Genomic DNA, 18,581 nt, shown 5'->3' with positions numbered 1-18,581 from the left:
AGAAGTGATGGCACCCGGCATCTCCTGGCGCGTTGCGTCACTGATCACATGACTTCATCAAGGGTGTGGTGGCATTTAATAAAAAAATAGAAGAGTGAAGGCAGAAAAAATACTAAATAGTCCATCAAGTCTGACTGTTTTTTTTTCTTTTTATTATTATTATTATTGTTTTTTTCTTAAAAGCCTATAGCATTTCTTGAAGCCCTAAAATGCCAGGACAGAACAAACATCCCCCAAACTGTATTACAAAATTTTGGACATATACATTGCAGGAAGTCAGAGTGTAGGGGTCAGGACTATGCTATGTACAGAGCTTGCATATTGCAGTGGCCTGGAGTTAGTGCCTCCTTATAGTGGTGGTCAGTGGTGAGTCTATAGTTTTTTGTGCAGTGTGTTTTGTATTGTGTGTTGTGTATCGTGTACAGTTATTTGTGCAGTGTCTTGTGTGTGGTATTTTGTGCAGTGTATTATGTATAGTGTTTTTTGCTATGAATAGTGTGTTGTGTATTGTTTATAGTGTGTTGTGCTTTGTTTATAGTGTTGTGTGTAGTTCTGCGTGCAGTGTATTGTGTTTTGTGCAGTGTACTGTGTAGAATATTTTGTGCAGTGTGTTGTGTGTAGTGCTTTGTGTATAGTGTTGTGTGTAGCGCTTTGTGCGGTGTGTTGTGTATTCTGTTTAGTGTTTTGTGCCGTGTGTTGTATATAGTGCTTTGTGCAGTGTAGTGTGTATAGTGCCTTGTGCAGTGTGTTGTATATAGTGCTTTGTGCAGTGTATAGTGTGTAATGTACTGTGTAGTGTTTTGTGCAGTGTGTATAGTGTCTTGTGCAGTGTGTTGTATAGTGTCTTGTGCAGTGTGTTGTATATAGTGCTTTGTGCAGTGTGGTGTGTATAATGTATAGTGTTGTGTGTAGTGTTTTGTGAAGTGTGTATGTATATTGTATAGTGCTGTGTGTAGTGTTTTGTGAAGTGTGTATGTATAGTGCTGTGTGTAGTGTTTTGTGAAGTGTGTATATATAGTGTTGTGTGTAGTGTGTAATGTATAGTGTTGTGTGTAGCGTTTTGTGAAGTGTGTATGTATAGTGTTGTGTGCAATGCATTGAAGAGCTTGCCTAGTATCGAGAAACCATAGAAAGATGTATGCAGCGCCATCTAGTGATCAAAGTGAGAAGCGCAGGCGGACGGAACCAAAGATACGGGAACTTGTTTCTGGGAGGATCATTTCGGAGTCGGACAGGAAAGCTGAGCGTGTTGGTGGTGGAGTCCGGAAGTGGAAAGTGGAAAGTTTGGAGCGATGGCTGCCACCTCAGTGAGTATATTGAGTTGCAAGGATTGCTCCTGTAGGAGTGTGGACAATGTGATGAGAGGTCGGTGGTAGAGCTGTGCTCACAATGGCCGTTGTAGAGGCGGGCAGAGGAGATGAATTCCCCACACCGCCGGACACACAGATCCTGTACTGTGGTCTGATGTAGGGACCTCTATGTGAGAAACGGAGTGGGGGGATGTTTGGGGGAAATATTCTGTATATTGTCAGCAGAAAGTGGAAGTAAAGGAAAACCTAACTAACGCTAAGCCCCCGTTTACATTGGAGTGACTTGTCATGCGATTTAACAGGTTGCTCCCTATTGCTGGCAATCACAATGTTCAAACGGGTACAACGCTGACTTTGCGGTGCCGTATCAGTTTAAAATATAGTCCCTGCACTACGTTTGGCGATTTCGGGTGCGACTTGCATAGACGTCTCTGCATGAAGCCGCACAGATGTCTTCCAAGACGCACCTGAAATTGCGCTGACATGCAGCTTTGAAATTGTGTGATTTCCAAGCCGCAGTCAATGTGAACAAGGGCTAAACCTACTCCCACCCCCCATTGGAAGACTAATTTATCATGCTGAATAAACAAATGTATTAATGTATCTTATAAAAAAAAAATATATCTTTAGATGGATTTTAAATTTAACTGAAATCAAAAACTTTGATTTATTTTATCCACCCTGCATAGACGCTGTTTGAACGTTTCCTATAGAGCTTATCTCTAAGGGTTCCAACAATAAGATGCAAATCTTCGCAACAGTCTTTGTAGGTATAACAAACTCCAATCAGCAGGTCATTCTTTGGCTATGGAAGGGGGCGGGGGGTCATCATGTTGGACTTTTCTTGGACAACCACTGTTGTTTTCTATGTGGGGTTGCCATGTTTTTCTACATGTAACTTCTTACCAGGCATGCTCAGTTGATGCCGTTTTGTTTCCTCTTTCATCTATGATTTCTTATGTCAGTGCTAGTTTATTAAGAAAGTGGAAAACTTGCACAGTGCCAAGAAATCTCTACAATGTCTGTTTTTGTGACTCCTTTAAATAAATTTCTCTTTCTTGTGGATTTGTTTTTGAGTATTCAAGTTTTCACTTCTGTATACATTTACTGAAGAAAATAACTGACACCATTTTTCTCATTTTCAGGATTTCAAGACTGATGTGGATTTGGCAACCAGAGCAGCAGAAGGATTTGTTAATCTTTATTATGAAACTTTTGATAAAAGGAGAAGAGTAAGTTCTTTTTTTTTTTTTTTTTCGTTTGACAGTTTATATATTTTAATCAAACCAATGAACCTTTATTTTGGTTTTACTCTATTTTACTGCACTGTAGCTAAAATAGGGGTATTATGATCTTAATACCCCTACTTTAGCTACAGTGAAGTAAAATGGGGTAAAACCAAAATACTAACTCATTGCTCACTCTATGAGCAGAATTCTTGTTGAATGCTGGAGACTGTACTGCTTGAAGTACAGAGAGAGAGATAATTTGTTGTCACACTTGCTCCAGCATCAGCTGCACAGCATTGCTCTGGCCTCTGGACCAGCTTCCTAATGACACCTGTCTACCGTGCCTGTGCAATGTTTGTTGCCGTGGTTGCTTGATGTCTCAATCTGGGGCACGTGTGACAGGGTGACAATACAGGAGCACAATTCGGAGACCGTTGTCAACCCATAACAAGGGGGTACCTGAATAGGGGGCATTCATCACAGTATCACCAGATATTGCTTTAGGCCGGGTTCACACCTATGCGAATTCAATGCGCGTTTCCCCGCATTCAATTCTCATAGCAGGAGAATGTGACTGGCTCTCTATGGAGCCGGTTCACATATCTCCACAGTGGATCCGGTGCGGTGTGCTGGAAAACACATGCTTTTTTGGTGCATTTCAGCCCAAAATCGGATCTGAACCAGTGAACCAGCAAGCAACGCACCCCTGCTGTGCGCTGCATGCAGCGACAGTGTGAACCCAGCCTTAAAGAAAGATGTACATGTGAGTGAATTTGTTTTTGAATTGACATAACATTATGGGAGATTTTAGTGATTGGGTCTAGATCTAATTTATCAATACAGGAGCTTTGCCCCATTTAGGGCTTGTTTACACTTCATGCCCATTTAAAGCGGGGGTTCACCCTAAAACAAGTATATACCATTCAATCCACCATACTGCCGACATATACAGTATGCTGTTTTTTTTTTGTTTTTTTTTTCGGTTTACATACCGTAGTATAGGTATTTCTTCCCCTGGCTTCCGGGTAGTGAATCCCGCGGGAGTGGGCGTTCCTATTCGAGACTAAGGGATTGACGTATGACAAACGCTTGCCCCCGGCGCATAATGCGCGTCACCAGTTTCCAAAAGAAGCCGAACTGCGAGTCGGCGCTATACGGCGCCTGCGCACCGACGTTCGCCTTTTTTCGGAAACTGGTGACGCACCGGGGGGCAAGCTTTTGTCATACGTCAATCACTTAGTCTCGAATAGGAACGCACATTTTTGGGACCATTGTCATTTTCACAGCAAAAAATGCATTGTTTATTGTGAAAATGACAATTGCAGTTTGGGAGTTAACCACAGGGGGTGCTGATGGGGTTATGTGTGACCTCGTGTGTTTACAACTGTAGGGGGGTGTGGCTGTAGGTGTGACATCATCGATTATGTATCCCTATAAAAGGGATCACACGATCGATGACGCCGCCACAGTGAAGAACGGGGAAGCCGTGTTTACACACGGCTCTCCCCGTTCTTCAGCTCCAGGGACCGATTGCGGGACTCCATCGGGTCTCCCGGTCACGGAGCTTCGGACCCACGGCTGGACAATAGCACAGCACGTACCTGTACGTGCATGTGCCCAGCTGTGCCATTCTGTCGACGTAAATGTGCAGGAGGCGGTCCTTAAGTGGTTAAAGACCACATTTTACTGTACATGAAATGTTCGTTCTGACCGGCTGTGCTTTGTGCCTTTGATTTAAACAAACTATTTGACGGTAAACAGAGATCAGTTTTAAGAACCTGAATGGTTCTAGTTTTTTGAATGGTCCTTTTGTGAGGTCCTGGTGATAATTGAATCCAGGACCTGAGCATGTTGAGGTTATGAGTGCTAGTCAATATCATTTAGATATATGCAAGGATGCACAAAATGACAGACAATGGTAATCCACATGTATAAAATAATTTAGGGTACTTTAATTTTTTATCTGTAATTTTACTGATAGAAGTATACAATAATAAATGGAATGCATCTATTTTTATATTCAAATAAATCAATTTTTTATAACTGATCACTATTTTGCAGCAATTGACCAAGTTGTATATGGACACTGCTACATTAGTCTGGAATGGAACCCCAATATCTGGACAAGAGGCTCTGGTTGAGTTCTTTGACATGTTGCCATCCAGTGAATTTCAAGTCAACATGTTTGACTGTCAGCCTGTTCATGGTAAGAAAGGGTGAGATGGGTTCCTGTATGGGCTACTTGAGTCATGTGAACATTAAAATATTTTTAATTTTATGTCTATTAGCCAAGTGTGTGTGTGTGTGTGTGTGTGTGTGTGTTTCCCTTAAAAAAAAAAAGACATTAAAAATGTAAACTATAATATGTTTTCTGAGGGGCCTTTGCAGCTGACACATTAAATGCAAAATGGATAGCAGTATTCTTCATTTAGAGGAATATAGCTATCTAATCTATATCTAATGAATTATTTCAGGAAAGGGGGACAAACAAGTGCAATTTTAACCTTAAGGGATAAGTTCGCCATTTAAAAAAAAAAAATTTATAATAATATTTTTGCAGGTAAATGTGCATTTATAAAAAATATATTTTTATTAGGGGCTGTAAAGAATTGCACCCGCGATCTGCTGATCAGTGCAATGCATGGCTCATGCAGACTGTCAGTGTAACTGTCTGCTTCTACAGGCAGGCAAGAACCATCAATGAACTACCACAGCGCTCACCAGCACTGTAATAGTTGATGAAAAACTACAATCCGTTCGTCGCAAATGCTAGTTCTAGTTTTCCCATTCACAGAACTCTGTGAATGAATGACGCAGCCGGGTGGGTGGAACCCCATGCATACATGTTTTCTTTTAAATTGTGACAGCAAGTTCGGGGAGAAGATCCCTCACTCGCTGTCACTAGAGGTGATGAATCGGGGAGAAGCAGCAGCAGTGGGAAACATGTTACACGGTCCACCCTAGAAAATGGCTGGAACATGTAATGTATTTTCCTAAAGGTGAAATTATCTTATAAGACTGTGGTCTCCAAACTGTGGCCCTGGGGCCTGATGCGGCCATTTGCTTACCTTTTACCTGGCCCTTGAAGCATTATTCCTGTCACTGACACCAACAATGGGGCATAGTTCCTTCGAATGACACCAACTATTTCTCCCCCTAATACTAAAGGTCGGGCATTGTTTACTTCCACTGGGCACAGTCTGGAGGACAGTAAACTGGCCCTTTGTTTAGAAAGTTTGGAGACCCCTACTATAAGACAAGCCTATGTTAATTAAGAGGCATTATGCCTGTACTGCAAATGCTTTCTCTTTGTTTGCAAGGAGGCAGTGTAGATCAGTGGAAAGCATGGCCTGATGTGGTCAGCTTGATGCATGATAAGGCCAATGGAGGCACATGCTAAGGCCAATGGAGCCTTACACGTTTGCCATTACAGAGCTTGGGGCCATTTAGAAAGTGTAATCGCTGCCTGCCAAACCCATTTAGCATCTACTACAGCAGGGCTCGACAAACCCCAGGTGCCAGGTCGCCATGGCGAGCAGAATTTTCGCCAGTGGCTGTAGCGTGCTGATATAACACTGACCAACCCTCAGCCAGCAGAGTGTGGAGAATCCTTCTCCCTTCTCCACACTGTGGGCAGAGCAGCGCCACGGTGTGTGAAACTGTAGGAAGAGAGTGAGGAGCTGTCAAAATTGAGATTGAATGTTGGGGGTGGGCAGGACCCAGCTATCCAACACCTGCCAATGGGATCTGGGTATATGTGTCCCCGCCCCTTTCTTAAACAGTCCAATCATTGGCTGGATAGCTGCCGGGTCCCGCCCACCTCTGTCTCCGTACAGTTTCACACACCACTGTGCTACAGAGAGCATTCAGACAGTTTCACAGTTACACTATCTGCTGTGCCACCTGCCAATGCCAACCAGTGCCAATCGGTGGTGTCTGCCAGTGCCACCCGCCCAAAAAATCAGCATCATATATCGGCATCGGCCAGAGAAAAAAAATATTGGTCGACCTCTAAACAGTGCAGTACCCATCAGTGCAGTGTCATCAATGCCCTCTCGTCGGTGCATAAGAAAAATTACTTATTTTATTTTTTAGCAAAAAAGAAACCCCACATTGATGATTAAATACCACCAAAAGAAAACTATTTGTGTGCAAAAAAATATATAAAAATTTCATATGGGTACAGTGTTGCATGACTGTAATTGTCATTTAAAGTGTGACCGCGCTGAAAACTGGCCTGGGCAGGACGGAGGTGAAAGTAACCAGTAGGCAAGTGGTTAAAAAAAAACTGGCTCATAAGTTTTTTAGCTGGCTTCTAGGCTCAAAGCAAACTTGTCAAGCCCTGTACTACAGTATGTTTGTAGAAATTTCCTCATTTGATGCTGATGAAGCAACTCATTGCCTTTTCTCGTCTACACAGGGGTTACATTGGTATGCACAGGCTGTGTTAAGGCAGCCGATTTACTCTTTGAATGTATCTTTAATGGCCTCAATGCACAAATGTTGGTAACAAAGCGCACCGTGTCACATTCATACTTGTTTTTGTTCTTTAGAGAGCCATTCAGAATATTGGGAACACACCACAGTACACCTATGCCTTCCATGCAATAATGCATGAAATGCACATTATAGTTTTAAAGCCAGCTTAGGAGATCTAGAAGCAATACCCCCACAACTCATATTCACTATTTATAAACTGCATGAGTCTTAACAATAATTTGATAAGTCAACTTTGTGAAGAGTGTTTCTTTACATTAAATTATATTTCTACAGCTATAATATAAACAGGAGAATTCGATAAAGAATTTGTGCTACTTTACCGGTGGTATGGCCTTTTATAAGGTCCTATGCAAAAAGCCTTGCCTCCAATTTCAATAGCATTACCCAAATGTGCGTTGGATGCAGGTACTGTAGTTCTTAACCACATGCCGATTGCCGCACGCAGATATACGTTGGCAGAATGGCATGGGCAGGCAAAAGGATATATATATATATACACGTCCCCTTTAAGAACTGGCATTGTGGACGTGCGCACCCGCCGCAAGCTCCGTGGCTCCGACCGCGGGTCTCTATGTCCGCGGGCATACCTGCGATCGTGTCACTGGGAGGAAGAAGGGGGAAATTCTTATGTAAACAAGCATTTTCCCAGTCTTCCTAGTGACAGGACAGTGTACACGGCTTTCTGTAATCGTGTCACACACAGCCCATCCCCCTTACAGTTAGATCACATCCCTAGGCACGCTTAACCCCTTCAGCGCCCCCTAGTGATGAACCCCTTCACTGCCAGTGTAATTTTCACAGTAATCAGTGCATTTTTACAGCACTTATCGCTGTAAAAATGACTGGTCCCAAAAATGTGTCAAAAGTATCCGATGTGTCCCCCATAATGTCGCAGTTATGAAAAAAAACACTGACTGCCGCCATTACTAGTGTGTGTGTGTGTGTATATATTATATATACTGTGTACTGTATTGAAACTGGAGGCAGTTAAGACCAACTGTAGATTTGCCTGTCTTTGTACACTGTGTAGCAATGGCATATTTGAAGCCGCTACCCTCTCCTCACCTCTTCACAGCCAAAAGCCTCCTTTCAACCCGCAAAGCTGTCAGTGAGAGGAGCCTGATGGGGAACCTGGAACACTAGTTTCCTTTCTGGTCTGCTCTCCCCTTATGATTGATAACAGGCTATTGTCTACGGCTCTGCCCACTGCCTGCTCTGTCACAAGGGGAGCAGACCCAATGGGGAAATAGTCTCTAAATCCCCATCAGGCACCACCCACCCAGCTTTGACATTCCTCTGCCCCTGGGCTGTCTGTGTGACGGCTGCAGCGGTGAGAGGGAGCTCCGCAGCACAGAGGGCTGGAATGTATAGATATTCTGCACACATTGCTTGCCACAAATTCATGTACCCGTTTCCAGCAGGCACATTCATGTATTGCCCACACCAACATTTTCACATAAAGCCATGATGGAGCTCTAAAGTGTCTCCGACTCTATTTATGAATTTCTCTGATCATCTGTCAAAATTGTACTCTCTGCATCTGATAAACATGAGATCATATGTTTGTTTCTTATTTTTTTCGTTTGCTGATATTACATTAGTTCAATAATATTGTCCTGGAATGTGATATTCCTAATTTTCTCTTTCGCCATAATTGATTAAAAAACTTGCACCATGCAAAAGTAATTCTTCAATCAAGTCTATTTATGTGAAAGTGTCAATGTATCCCCTAATCTGTATCTTTTTTTTAATATATATACGGTAATGCATATTTACAGAATTTCTTGAATTATGCATCAGAAGTTTTTCTAGTCTTTCTGGAAGCAAAAACTTTAACATAAGTATAATCTTTTTTTCTTTTTTCTTTTTCTTCAAGAACAAGGGACTCAAGGACAGAAGACTGTGCTGGTTGTTACTCAGGGCAGTGTGAAGTTTGAAGGAAATAAAAATCGTTGCTTCAATCAGAACTTTTTATTGACCCTCCATACGTTACCATCTAACAGGCTGTGGAAGGTTGTCAGCGACTGTTTCCGCTTTCAGGACTGGGCCAGTTAAAGTCAACCAGCTAACAACTTTATTTAAAACAAACCCATACTTGGTAAAATGAAAAACTACTAGTATTGTAAAGCAGTGCCTTCATGTACCTTTTGGATATTCCATGAAGCTGTTCCAGCTTAATAAAAAATAAAAGTATGTATCTGTGCCATAGCCCAGATTTTTGTTAAGATGCTTGAATTCTTGCCAATCCTAGTAGCAGTTTACAAATTTTATTCTGAGCAGAAGTTACTCTAAAGCAAAGATGACCAGACCTTAAAGTGGTTGTAAACCCTATTGTTTTTTCCAGAATTACAAACGGGTTTATATTTATCTGCTCTGTCCAATGATTTTGCACAGAGCATCTCGAAACTCCTCTTCTGGAGCCCCCTGCCAGCACTCTTAGCTCCTCCTCTTGTGTGTTCTTCCAATGCAAGCTGTTTGCTATGGGGCCACTCATGCTGACACGCTCCTGAACTGAGCATGTGGGCTCCATTGACACCAAATTGGCATAAATAACAGTTGACTGTATATATGTATGTTTGTTTTCATTTTTTTTTTTTAAGTTGTATATGTTTTCTATCGTAAGGCTGATAAAGAAATGATTTTTTTTTAAATCATATGACTGTCCGTCTGTTTTTTTGAGATTATGTAATTTTAAGTTGGGTGAACCTACTCTGTGTGTTTTGGAAAGATTTTCTCTCCAAACCGTTCTGATACATTATTGGCTGTAGTGTTGCACGATTCTGGCTAAAAATGAGAATCGCAATTTTTTTTGCTTAGAATAAAGATCACAATTCTCGTGTTGTAACATCATCTTTCACATTATACCAAAAAATTGGGCTAACCTTACTTTTTTTTTTTTTTATTCATTAAAGTGTGTGTGTATATGTATGTGTGTGTGTATATATATATATATATATATATATATATATAATTTTTTTTTTTTTTAATTGCATTTTAAATATTGCTACGCAAATACAGTGTGACATAAAATATTGCAACAACCACCATTTTATTCTATAGGGTCTCTGTTCAGGCCAAAGTGGTGTGCAGTACCGTGTTTTGCCTGAGGTGGGGGGTGCGTGGTAGCCGAGCGGCGCCGTTCGGGAATGCTTGGAAAGACGCGGAAATACTCTGTTCCCGAGGTCAGCCGAGCTGTCCTCATGCCTTTCCGGCAGTTTCCGAAGCTCTCCAGCGCCCCCACCTATGGCCGCATGTGGTATTGCATGGCATTGAAGTCAATGCGGAAAATTTTTTTTTTCGTTTCCATTGACTTCAATGTGGAAACTCGCTTTTGATATGCGAGTACTTTGGATTACGAGCATTCCCCTGGAACGGATTATGCTCGTAATCCGAGGTTTCATTGTATCATGTTTGGGTGTTCCAAGTAATTTTCTAACAAAAAATAATGATTTTTACTTGTAAGCAACAAATGTCAGAAAAGGTTTGGTCTTTAAATGGTTAATCTTCCTTCATTTACACACAGAGTTCTTTCCTTTTGATAAAAGATACTTTGTTTCTACTTATTTGTGTTGTGATAAAACTTGGCAGGCTGCCATTTTTATTTTCCCAGCTGTGAGAACTCTCTGCACTTGTTAGAAAGATGGTGACATGCTGTTTTGAAGATCGGGAAGGGAAAAAGATTGCAATTTTGATTCTTAACGATTAATCGTGCAGCTCTAATTGGCTGTTTGCAGAAATGGAGCAGTATGTTGGACATACACACTTGAAGGATACGTGATAAGTATTTATATTGATGAAGTCCATCTTACAGTCAGTGAAAAAATATTTGCAGTGCAATTATACAAGTAATAAAAAAAGCATTAGTGCGGAATTTGACAAACATCTAAGTGAATCAGTGGCATAGTTATAGAATTAACAAAGAGATGGTCTGGGCATAATGTAAAAATTGGCACACGCCCCCAAGTTGCCTGTCCTGCCATGTCTTTGACAGACACAGCACAGAGAATAGGAGAGATGGAGCTGTATGCTCAATTCTCTCTGCTCTTCTTTGCCTCCTGTTTAGCTTACAGCAATAGGAAGGAGAAGGTGGGTTATTAACAGCTCGCATCCCATATGCCAGGCCAGACCTGGCAGGGATCTGTGGCAGTTTCCTATATTGAAAACTCACATTCTGTTAATTAGGTACAGACACTACATTCTGAAATAAACTGTCGTGGGTGGCACAGGTGTCTTCCCGCAGGGATGTAGTCCTAAGGGAGGGGGCGAGCAAGCTGAGCCGGTTAATAAAGGGTTATGTGCCCCTTAGGAGCAGCTTTCACTCTGTTTTCAATATTTAGAAGAGTGGTGCAAACATTATGCTTGCCACCACTCTTTAAAGAGATTGTAAACCCTTACATACCACTTTAACCTACAGGTAAGCCTCTAATAAGGTACTGGAAATATCTCCTAAACTTCCACGGTTTAGGAAATACAGTATTTAACATATACACTTGCACTGTAGAAGGGGAACAATTGTGCTGTTTTTACAGGGCCTGTGCCGTGACCGTCAGCTCCTGTGTGCGTGACTTTTGGCCCATCAGAGCTGGAATCAAACGGCCCTGGAAGGAAGAGGGTTGAAGATGGGCTTCGTTTGCAGGTAACTGGCACATAATGGGCTAGTATGCGATGCATACTAGCACATAATGCTTTTACTTTGCAGGGAACAAAAGAGGACGGTAAACCCACCAGGGTTTACTTCTTCTTTAGCTCTCCTCATTGTGTCAGTGGTTGATAGCCTGCTGTCTAAGCTATGTTGTATCAATGTGGTACTTGTATGTAGTGCCTTGAGCCCGATGAGATTCAGTCTTGCTATTGCAGGTAGAATTTGGGTCGAATTTCGAAAGTCTTAGGCTGCAGCAACAGACAATTTTTGTGCAGCCATCAAATTTGAGCAAAGCCTGGTACACACGATCGGATTTTCCATGGACATAGCAGACTTTTGTCCAAAGGGTGTTGGCCAGGAACTTGTATTGCATGCAAATGGCAAAGAATTGTTGGCCAACAAACACAAAACTATGTGTTTTTTCAGCTCTTTAGCACCACCCTTCGGGCAACTTCAGCTAATGTTGTGTTATGGTTAGCATTGCTTCTGAGCATGCGTGTTTGTACTTTGCATTTTCTTCCAAAGGACTTGTGTACACATGATCGGATAATCCGACAACACACATTTGTTGCCAGAAAATTTTAAAGCATGCTATCCCACATTTGTTGGCGGAAATTCCAACAACAATTGTCCGATGGAGCATACAAACTGTCGGATTATCCGACAATATCCTGCCATCACACAATTCCCGTCGGAAAGTCCGATCGTGTGTACGGGCCTTAAGCAAATGTGTTGGAAGTTTTTTGAAAAACAAACGATTTTCTAATCAATGATGGGAGAATCGTGCGAGAAATGTAATAAAAAAAGAAATGCGCATGTGCAAGAAAAGAAGATTCCCGGAAAGAAAAGAAGATTCCCAAACGCGAACATTATTTTCTGGAGCAACAGGAGGTGAAATTGAAGGCTTGGTTGGTCGAATTTTGAAATCAATGGTGGCCCCATCGGATCAGAAAGCGCATGAAATTTCTAATCCACATCTTCGGTTGTGTACAATACCAGTACTGTGATGTTTCCACAAATTTGTGTTCCAAACTGTTTGCAGGATGGCTTCCTTGTGGCTGTCAAGTCAGCACAGGCATCTGTGAGAGATTCGTCACCGCATACCTGATTGTGTCTATTCACTCTCATTCATCTACTGGCTTCAGGAATCAGCAGTTCCCTTCCTCAGAATGCAGCAAAGAAAAATACAGTGGAATCTTGGATTATGAGCATAATCCGTTCCAAGAGAATGCTTGTAATCCAAAGCACTCTTATATCAAAGCGAGTTTCCCCATAGGAAATAATGGAAACTCAGATGATTCGTTCCACAAGCATTTATTCATATACAAATTATTACGCCAAAACACAGTATAAAGTGCACTGTAAACAAAAAACAAATTAACCTGCACTTTAAAATACTGTTCTGTACCTCTGTCTTGCAAAAAATTTAAGGTAAAGAAAAAGAATGTGCACACTGTTAAGGAGTCTGGTGCTCACCTATTTATAGCCGCTGTGTATATGTAAAGCCGATACTGTATGTAGAGCAGGGGAGGACTGACAACTCATGGGGCCCCTGGGCAATAGGAGATTATGGGGCCCCCAGGCAATAGATTATGGGGCCATACAGTATACACACACACACACACAGTAGACATACAGACTACACATAGACACACACTGAAAAGGTACTGGAGAGGCGGGGCAGCTATAATCTTGGAATAAAAAATAAAAAAAAACACTTGATTTTTACATACTGCCCCTAGTTTTACTGAGGCTGGTAACCCTGATGGGGCCCCCTAGTTGCATGGGGCCCTCGGGAGGTGCCCGAATGCTCAGTCCGCCCCTGATGTAGAGTAAAGCCACTGGTGTACAGTATACAGCTGGTGCTTATCTATTTAAAGCCACTATGTATACAGTACTGTATGTTCAGTGAAGGCGCTGGTGCATAGTACAACGCTGTATGTGGCCACACATTCAGCTCACAGCACTTCCTAGAGAACTCTAACTGTTGACATCACTTCCGGGTACGCCCGCCCCCTGTTGGGAGTATCTCTGGGAAGCGCTGGGGGCCACCATCGCCTGCATATCTCTGGCCACATACAAAGGTGTACTGTATGCTGTACACCAGCGGCTTCACTGTACATATACACAGCGGCTTTACATGGATGAGCAGCAGACTCATTCACATTGTGAGTGTAATTCTCTTATATGATTTTTTATATAAAAAAAAAATCAAGAAAGCGCTTGTATATCAAGGCAAATAAAAAAAAAAGTTGCTTGTCTTTCAAATGCTTGTAAACCACGTTACTTGTAAACCAAGGTTTCACTGTACTGTGAATTATTTGTATATTACAGACATAGAGAAGCTGCAAGAAATGAAAGTGACCAGTAGGTGGAGTTCTTTGCTTTTAAAAGCTTTTTTCCCAAAACGCATCCTCAGGTTTCTCATTAGGGATGAGCTCCGGCGTGTTCTTTGTTCGCAAGTAACCCACATTTGTACAGACATGACGGGTAACACACGCCTACAGCAGTCATCCATCTCTGTTCTTATCACATACTAAATACAGAATGTGTTGCTGTATTTTGCACATTAGCATTGTTATAGTTCATTGTGGACCTCACTTACCCTACTGGAAACTAACATTGCCTGGCTGTGACTTCCAGTAAGGTGACCAGATTTTTTAAAATAAATTCAGAGACACCATGCTGACTTTTAGGTACATCCACTATTTAAATCATATTAAAACAGTATGAACTAGCTATTTTTTTTATTTTATTTTAAACAATCATCATGTCTTTGGGGGACCCCGGATAAAAATGACTAAAGAATAAATGAATCAGTCCAGATACCTCAATCGAAAGAATCATCCCGCAACAACATGGACACCCCCGCCCATTCTGGGTAAAACCATCGCCCCTAGCACCAAAGTCAAAAGTCTCTGAGTAATTTTCGACACCTACTGTACATGACATCGGATGCACAATTAGGGTCAGTAGTCAGCGGATCGCACCATCTGCTGCGCCTACTACGCAGACTCACTCCCTTTATCCCAAAAGAAGACATAGCAGTCGTGGTGGGAACACTTATCAACTCCAGACTTGACTATGCAAATGCCCTTTACCTAGGACTCCCCAAATACCAAATCACTCGCCTGCAAGTCGTTCAAAATACGGCCGCTCAACTTGTGACTGGGAAAAAACATGGGAATCAATCTCACCTTCACTGAGATCCCTTCATTGGTTGCCCGTAAAAAACAGAATCACCTTCAAGGCACTCTGTCTAACGCATAGGTGTATTCTGGGAAATGCCCCCAGTATCTATGCGAAAAAAACTAAAAGCTCACAACCCCAATCGCATTCTGCGATCCACCAACCAAAATCTACTCCAGATACCCAAAGCCAGATACAAGTGCAAAGGAGAACGAAGATTTGCGGTCCAAGGACCCAGTCTATGGAATGCTCTACCAACCAGCATCCAACTGGAGGTGAACCACTTGGCCTTCAGAAGAAAAATCAAAACGCATCTCTTCTGAGGGCAAAAAAGTTTACTCAGGGAATGGATACTAAGCGCCCAGAGGCGATTCAGTTCGCATGTGTTGCGCTATATAAGTTTCTCACTCACTCAGTCCGCTGCACCCCTCCATCAGACTCTGAGCTCTCACAAACAGGGTGTTCCTGTATTGCACTGCATTGTAACTGTACTCTCTCCATTAGTTTGTAAAAAGCTGCGGAAACTGTTGGCACTATAATAATGCGGCGCTGATTGTCTAAATGGGAGTGCCATCCTTTAACTCCGAAAAAACATACCGTAGTATGTCAGACTAGCACACGCCGTATACAGAAAAATACACATTTAATGATTTTCACAGACATCCAATATTATTATTATTATACAGGATTTATATAGTGCCAACAGTTTACGCAGCGCTTTACAATATAAAAGGGAGACGATACAGTTATAATACAATAAAATACAAGAGAATTAAGAGGCCCTGCTCAGAAGAGCTTACAATCCAATACTCAATTCATACAAATGAGTAGTGTAACAAACACTGAATCATTCGACCCATTCATTGCCACCGATGTATGGCATCTGTCCACAACAGATTTTCAAAACAAAATTTGCAGAAAGCTTCCTGACTATGTCTACTTTTAATGGGGCAAGGCTCATAGCAGTGTGTAATGCATGCCACACCAAATTATGATTAAAAGTGGGAGAGGCTTAAATAGGTATGGTTAAATAAAACTTGACTCTAGTCTGCTCTATGTCAAGAGTGTGTAACACACAGTGCAGGGGTCAGAAATGTGTAACAAAGAGAGTGGAGGAGTAAGTCGTCACAAAGGGGGTTATTTACTAAAGGCAAATCCACTTTGCACTACAAGTGCAAACTACAAGTGCAAATTGCACTTGAAAGTGCTCTTGGAAGTGCAGTCGCTGTAGATATGAGGGGGACATGTAAGGAAAATAGAAAACAGCATTTTAGCTTGCACATGATTGAATGATAAAATCAGCAGAGCTTCCCCTCATTTCAGAGCTTCCCCTCAGATTTACAGCGACTGCACTTCCAAGTGTACTTTCAGTCCAATTTCAAGTGCACCTTGCACTTGTAGTGCAAAGTGGATTTGCCTTTTGTAAATAATCCCCAAAGTGCCTTCCAAGCAAAAATTCCCACCTTCCATGACAAAACCACCTCCAGGAAAAACTCCCCCTTCCTTACTTCCTTGAATCATATTTATAGGGACTTGGCATTGCATTGCATTGCATCTGCTGGTGTGTTCCCAGTGTCCCCACGCTACAACTGCCCACAATTGTATTCTTCTACCTGTAACTAATGCTGCAATTGTTAGGATACATGGGCCATAAATGGCCATGACAGTGCACAAGCAACAAATGGGCAATGATGACAATACACAGTCATAGGAGAAGACTGGGGGTTATGATGATGGTCTCTGCACCCCCTGGGGCCAGTGTGGACTAATCAGGTATGAATAGGGACAGAGGTCCGTAGTATGTAATACAGAGTACAGGGGTTAGTAGTAAGCAATGCAGAGTAATGCCTTGTACACACGATCAGGCTTTTGCCCGGCCAAATCACATCGGAATTCCATCGGAGTGAAATAGAACATGTACTATATCTAAACGCTGATGGAATTCATCAGAATATCCGATGAAAAAATTTAGATGCCCCATCTGTCTGACCCATGTCTGTCTGACTTTTTCCATTGGAAATTCCGATTGTGTGTACAAGGCATTAAAGTGGTTTTAAAGGCTAAAGGTTTTTCACTAGGTGCAGTTCCCCCCACAATAGATGAAAACTGCTTCAACAGATGCACACAATGTGGCTCATGATCGAGCCAGCACGAGTACCCCCCCTAGCATGTGAGTTGCTGGGGGGGGGGGGCACTCGAAGGCAGGTGGAGCCTGGAGTGCCAGCAGGGGAGGATCAGGGCTGTTCTGTGCAATTGTTTTGCACAGAACAGCCCTAACCCTCCTTCTCCTAGGGTACCCTGCTGGCACTCCTGGCTCCTCCTGCCTTCTAGTAAACCCCCCCCCCCCCCACAGCATGCCACAGGTAAGTATGACACGTTTGTTATTTTGGAGGAAAAAAAATTAATATCACTTCAGGTCAGGTCAGTAGTATGTAACGCAGAGTTCAGAAGTCAGTGGTAAGTAACATGGATTGCAAAGGTCAGAAGTAACTCAAAGTTCAATAGTAATACAGAGTCGAGCAGTCAGTAGTAACAGAGTTCAGAGGCCAGCAGTAACCAACTAGAGGTCAGAAATAAGTAATGCAGAGTGTAGTAGCAAAGAATACAATGCAAAGGTAAGTCGTAGGTAACACAAAGTTTATTAGAGAATTACACAGAGGGACGACATAAGGAGATACTGCCATGTCAGTGACAAAAAAAAGTGGTGGTAAGGCCCCTTTCACACTTGTGTGACCTGGATGTGATTTTGCCGTGACTTGAAGCAATGCCTGTTTAATCTTGAGATCTATGGACCTCAAGTTGCATCAAAGCCAGACCAAAGTAGTGCAGGGACTGCTTTGAAGTCACTGTGATTTGAAGTCGCACAGATATGAATGGTATGAAAATCTTGGGGTACGACATGTCATGCGACTTTGCAGTCCCAAGACGCAGGACAAGTCGCAGAAGTGTGAAAGGGCCTAATAAGACCTGTTCTATATTGGATCATTGTATCACAAACAACATTTTTCTGAGACAATTCTATGACAGATTCATATGCACCTTACTGACACGCACATAAACCTGTCGCAAAGTTGCACCATTTGTCACATGACTGTGAGGAAGATTTTTAATAAATATAACACTGTGTATGAATTTCACAGAATGTGTTTAGCAATGTTAGGCTAAAAATCACAGTGTTTTAGGCAAACACATTTTTTCTGATAGAATGAGATCATTTCCTTTGTGTGATTTAAAGGGAATGATTATGACATCACGTGTCAGGAAGTCTTTACTGGGGAATGTAGGGCTGAGCTCCTAGCTTCATGTTTCTTCAGGACATTTTCCATCTGCTCACCATTATATGTGTGAGTCTTGCATAACCAGGCAGCTGCACATAATATATACTCTGTAAGAAAGGTTGGGACCTTCGCCTTGAAGCAAGCAATGTTCTTGATGATTGGAAACATTATGACTCTTTATGAATGAGGATCTGATTGGAAAGAACTGGATCTTAATACGGCCACCAACTATTTCCTTGGCAATGTTCTACGAGGCAATTTAGTAAAACTCCATAGAAGAAAGCTGATGGTCTTAAAGGCAAAACTTTTTTTTGTTAGTTTAACACAGAATTGAGAGGGATTAGAACACCTGTGCATTTTTATTGCTTTCTGTAGTGCCATTTCCATGACCGTTAAAGTGATACTATTGTCAGTTAACAAAACACCGTCAAAC

At 42.0% G+C, this 18,581-nt stretch overlaps 1 protein-coding gene across 1 annotated transcript; it reads left to right on the top strand.

Moving 5' to 3' along the window:
* The first annotated feature begins 1,193 nt into the window (after window positions 1–1,193).
* NXT2 (nuclear transport factor 2 like export factor 2) lies at window positions 1,194–9,693 on the top strand. The gene is made up of 4 exons (XM_040323895.1): window positions 1,194–1,307; window positions 2,456–2,542; window positions 4,601–4,745; window positions 8,916–9,693. The coding sequence occupies exons 1-4, from the start codon at window positions 1,293–1,295 to the stop codon at window positions 9,092–9,094; spliced, it is 426 nt and encodes a 141-aa protein (XP_040179829.1). The 5' UTR covers window positions 1,194–1,292; the 3' UTR covers window positions 9,095–9,693.
* The last annotated feature ends 8,888 nt before the right edge of the window (window positions 9,694–18,581 follow it).

The sequence above is a fragment of the Rana temporaria genome, chromosome 9, assembly GCF_905171775.1.
Source record: "Rana temporaria chromosome 9, aRanTem1.1, whole genome shotgun sequence".
NCBI lineage: Eukaryota > Metazoa > Chordata > Amphibia > Anura > Ranidae > Rana > Rana temporaria.
This window is presented reverse-complemented; position numbering and strand designations above follow the sequence as displayed.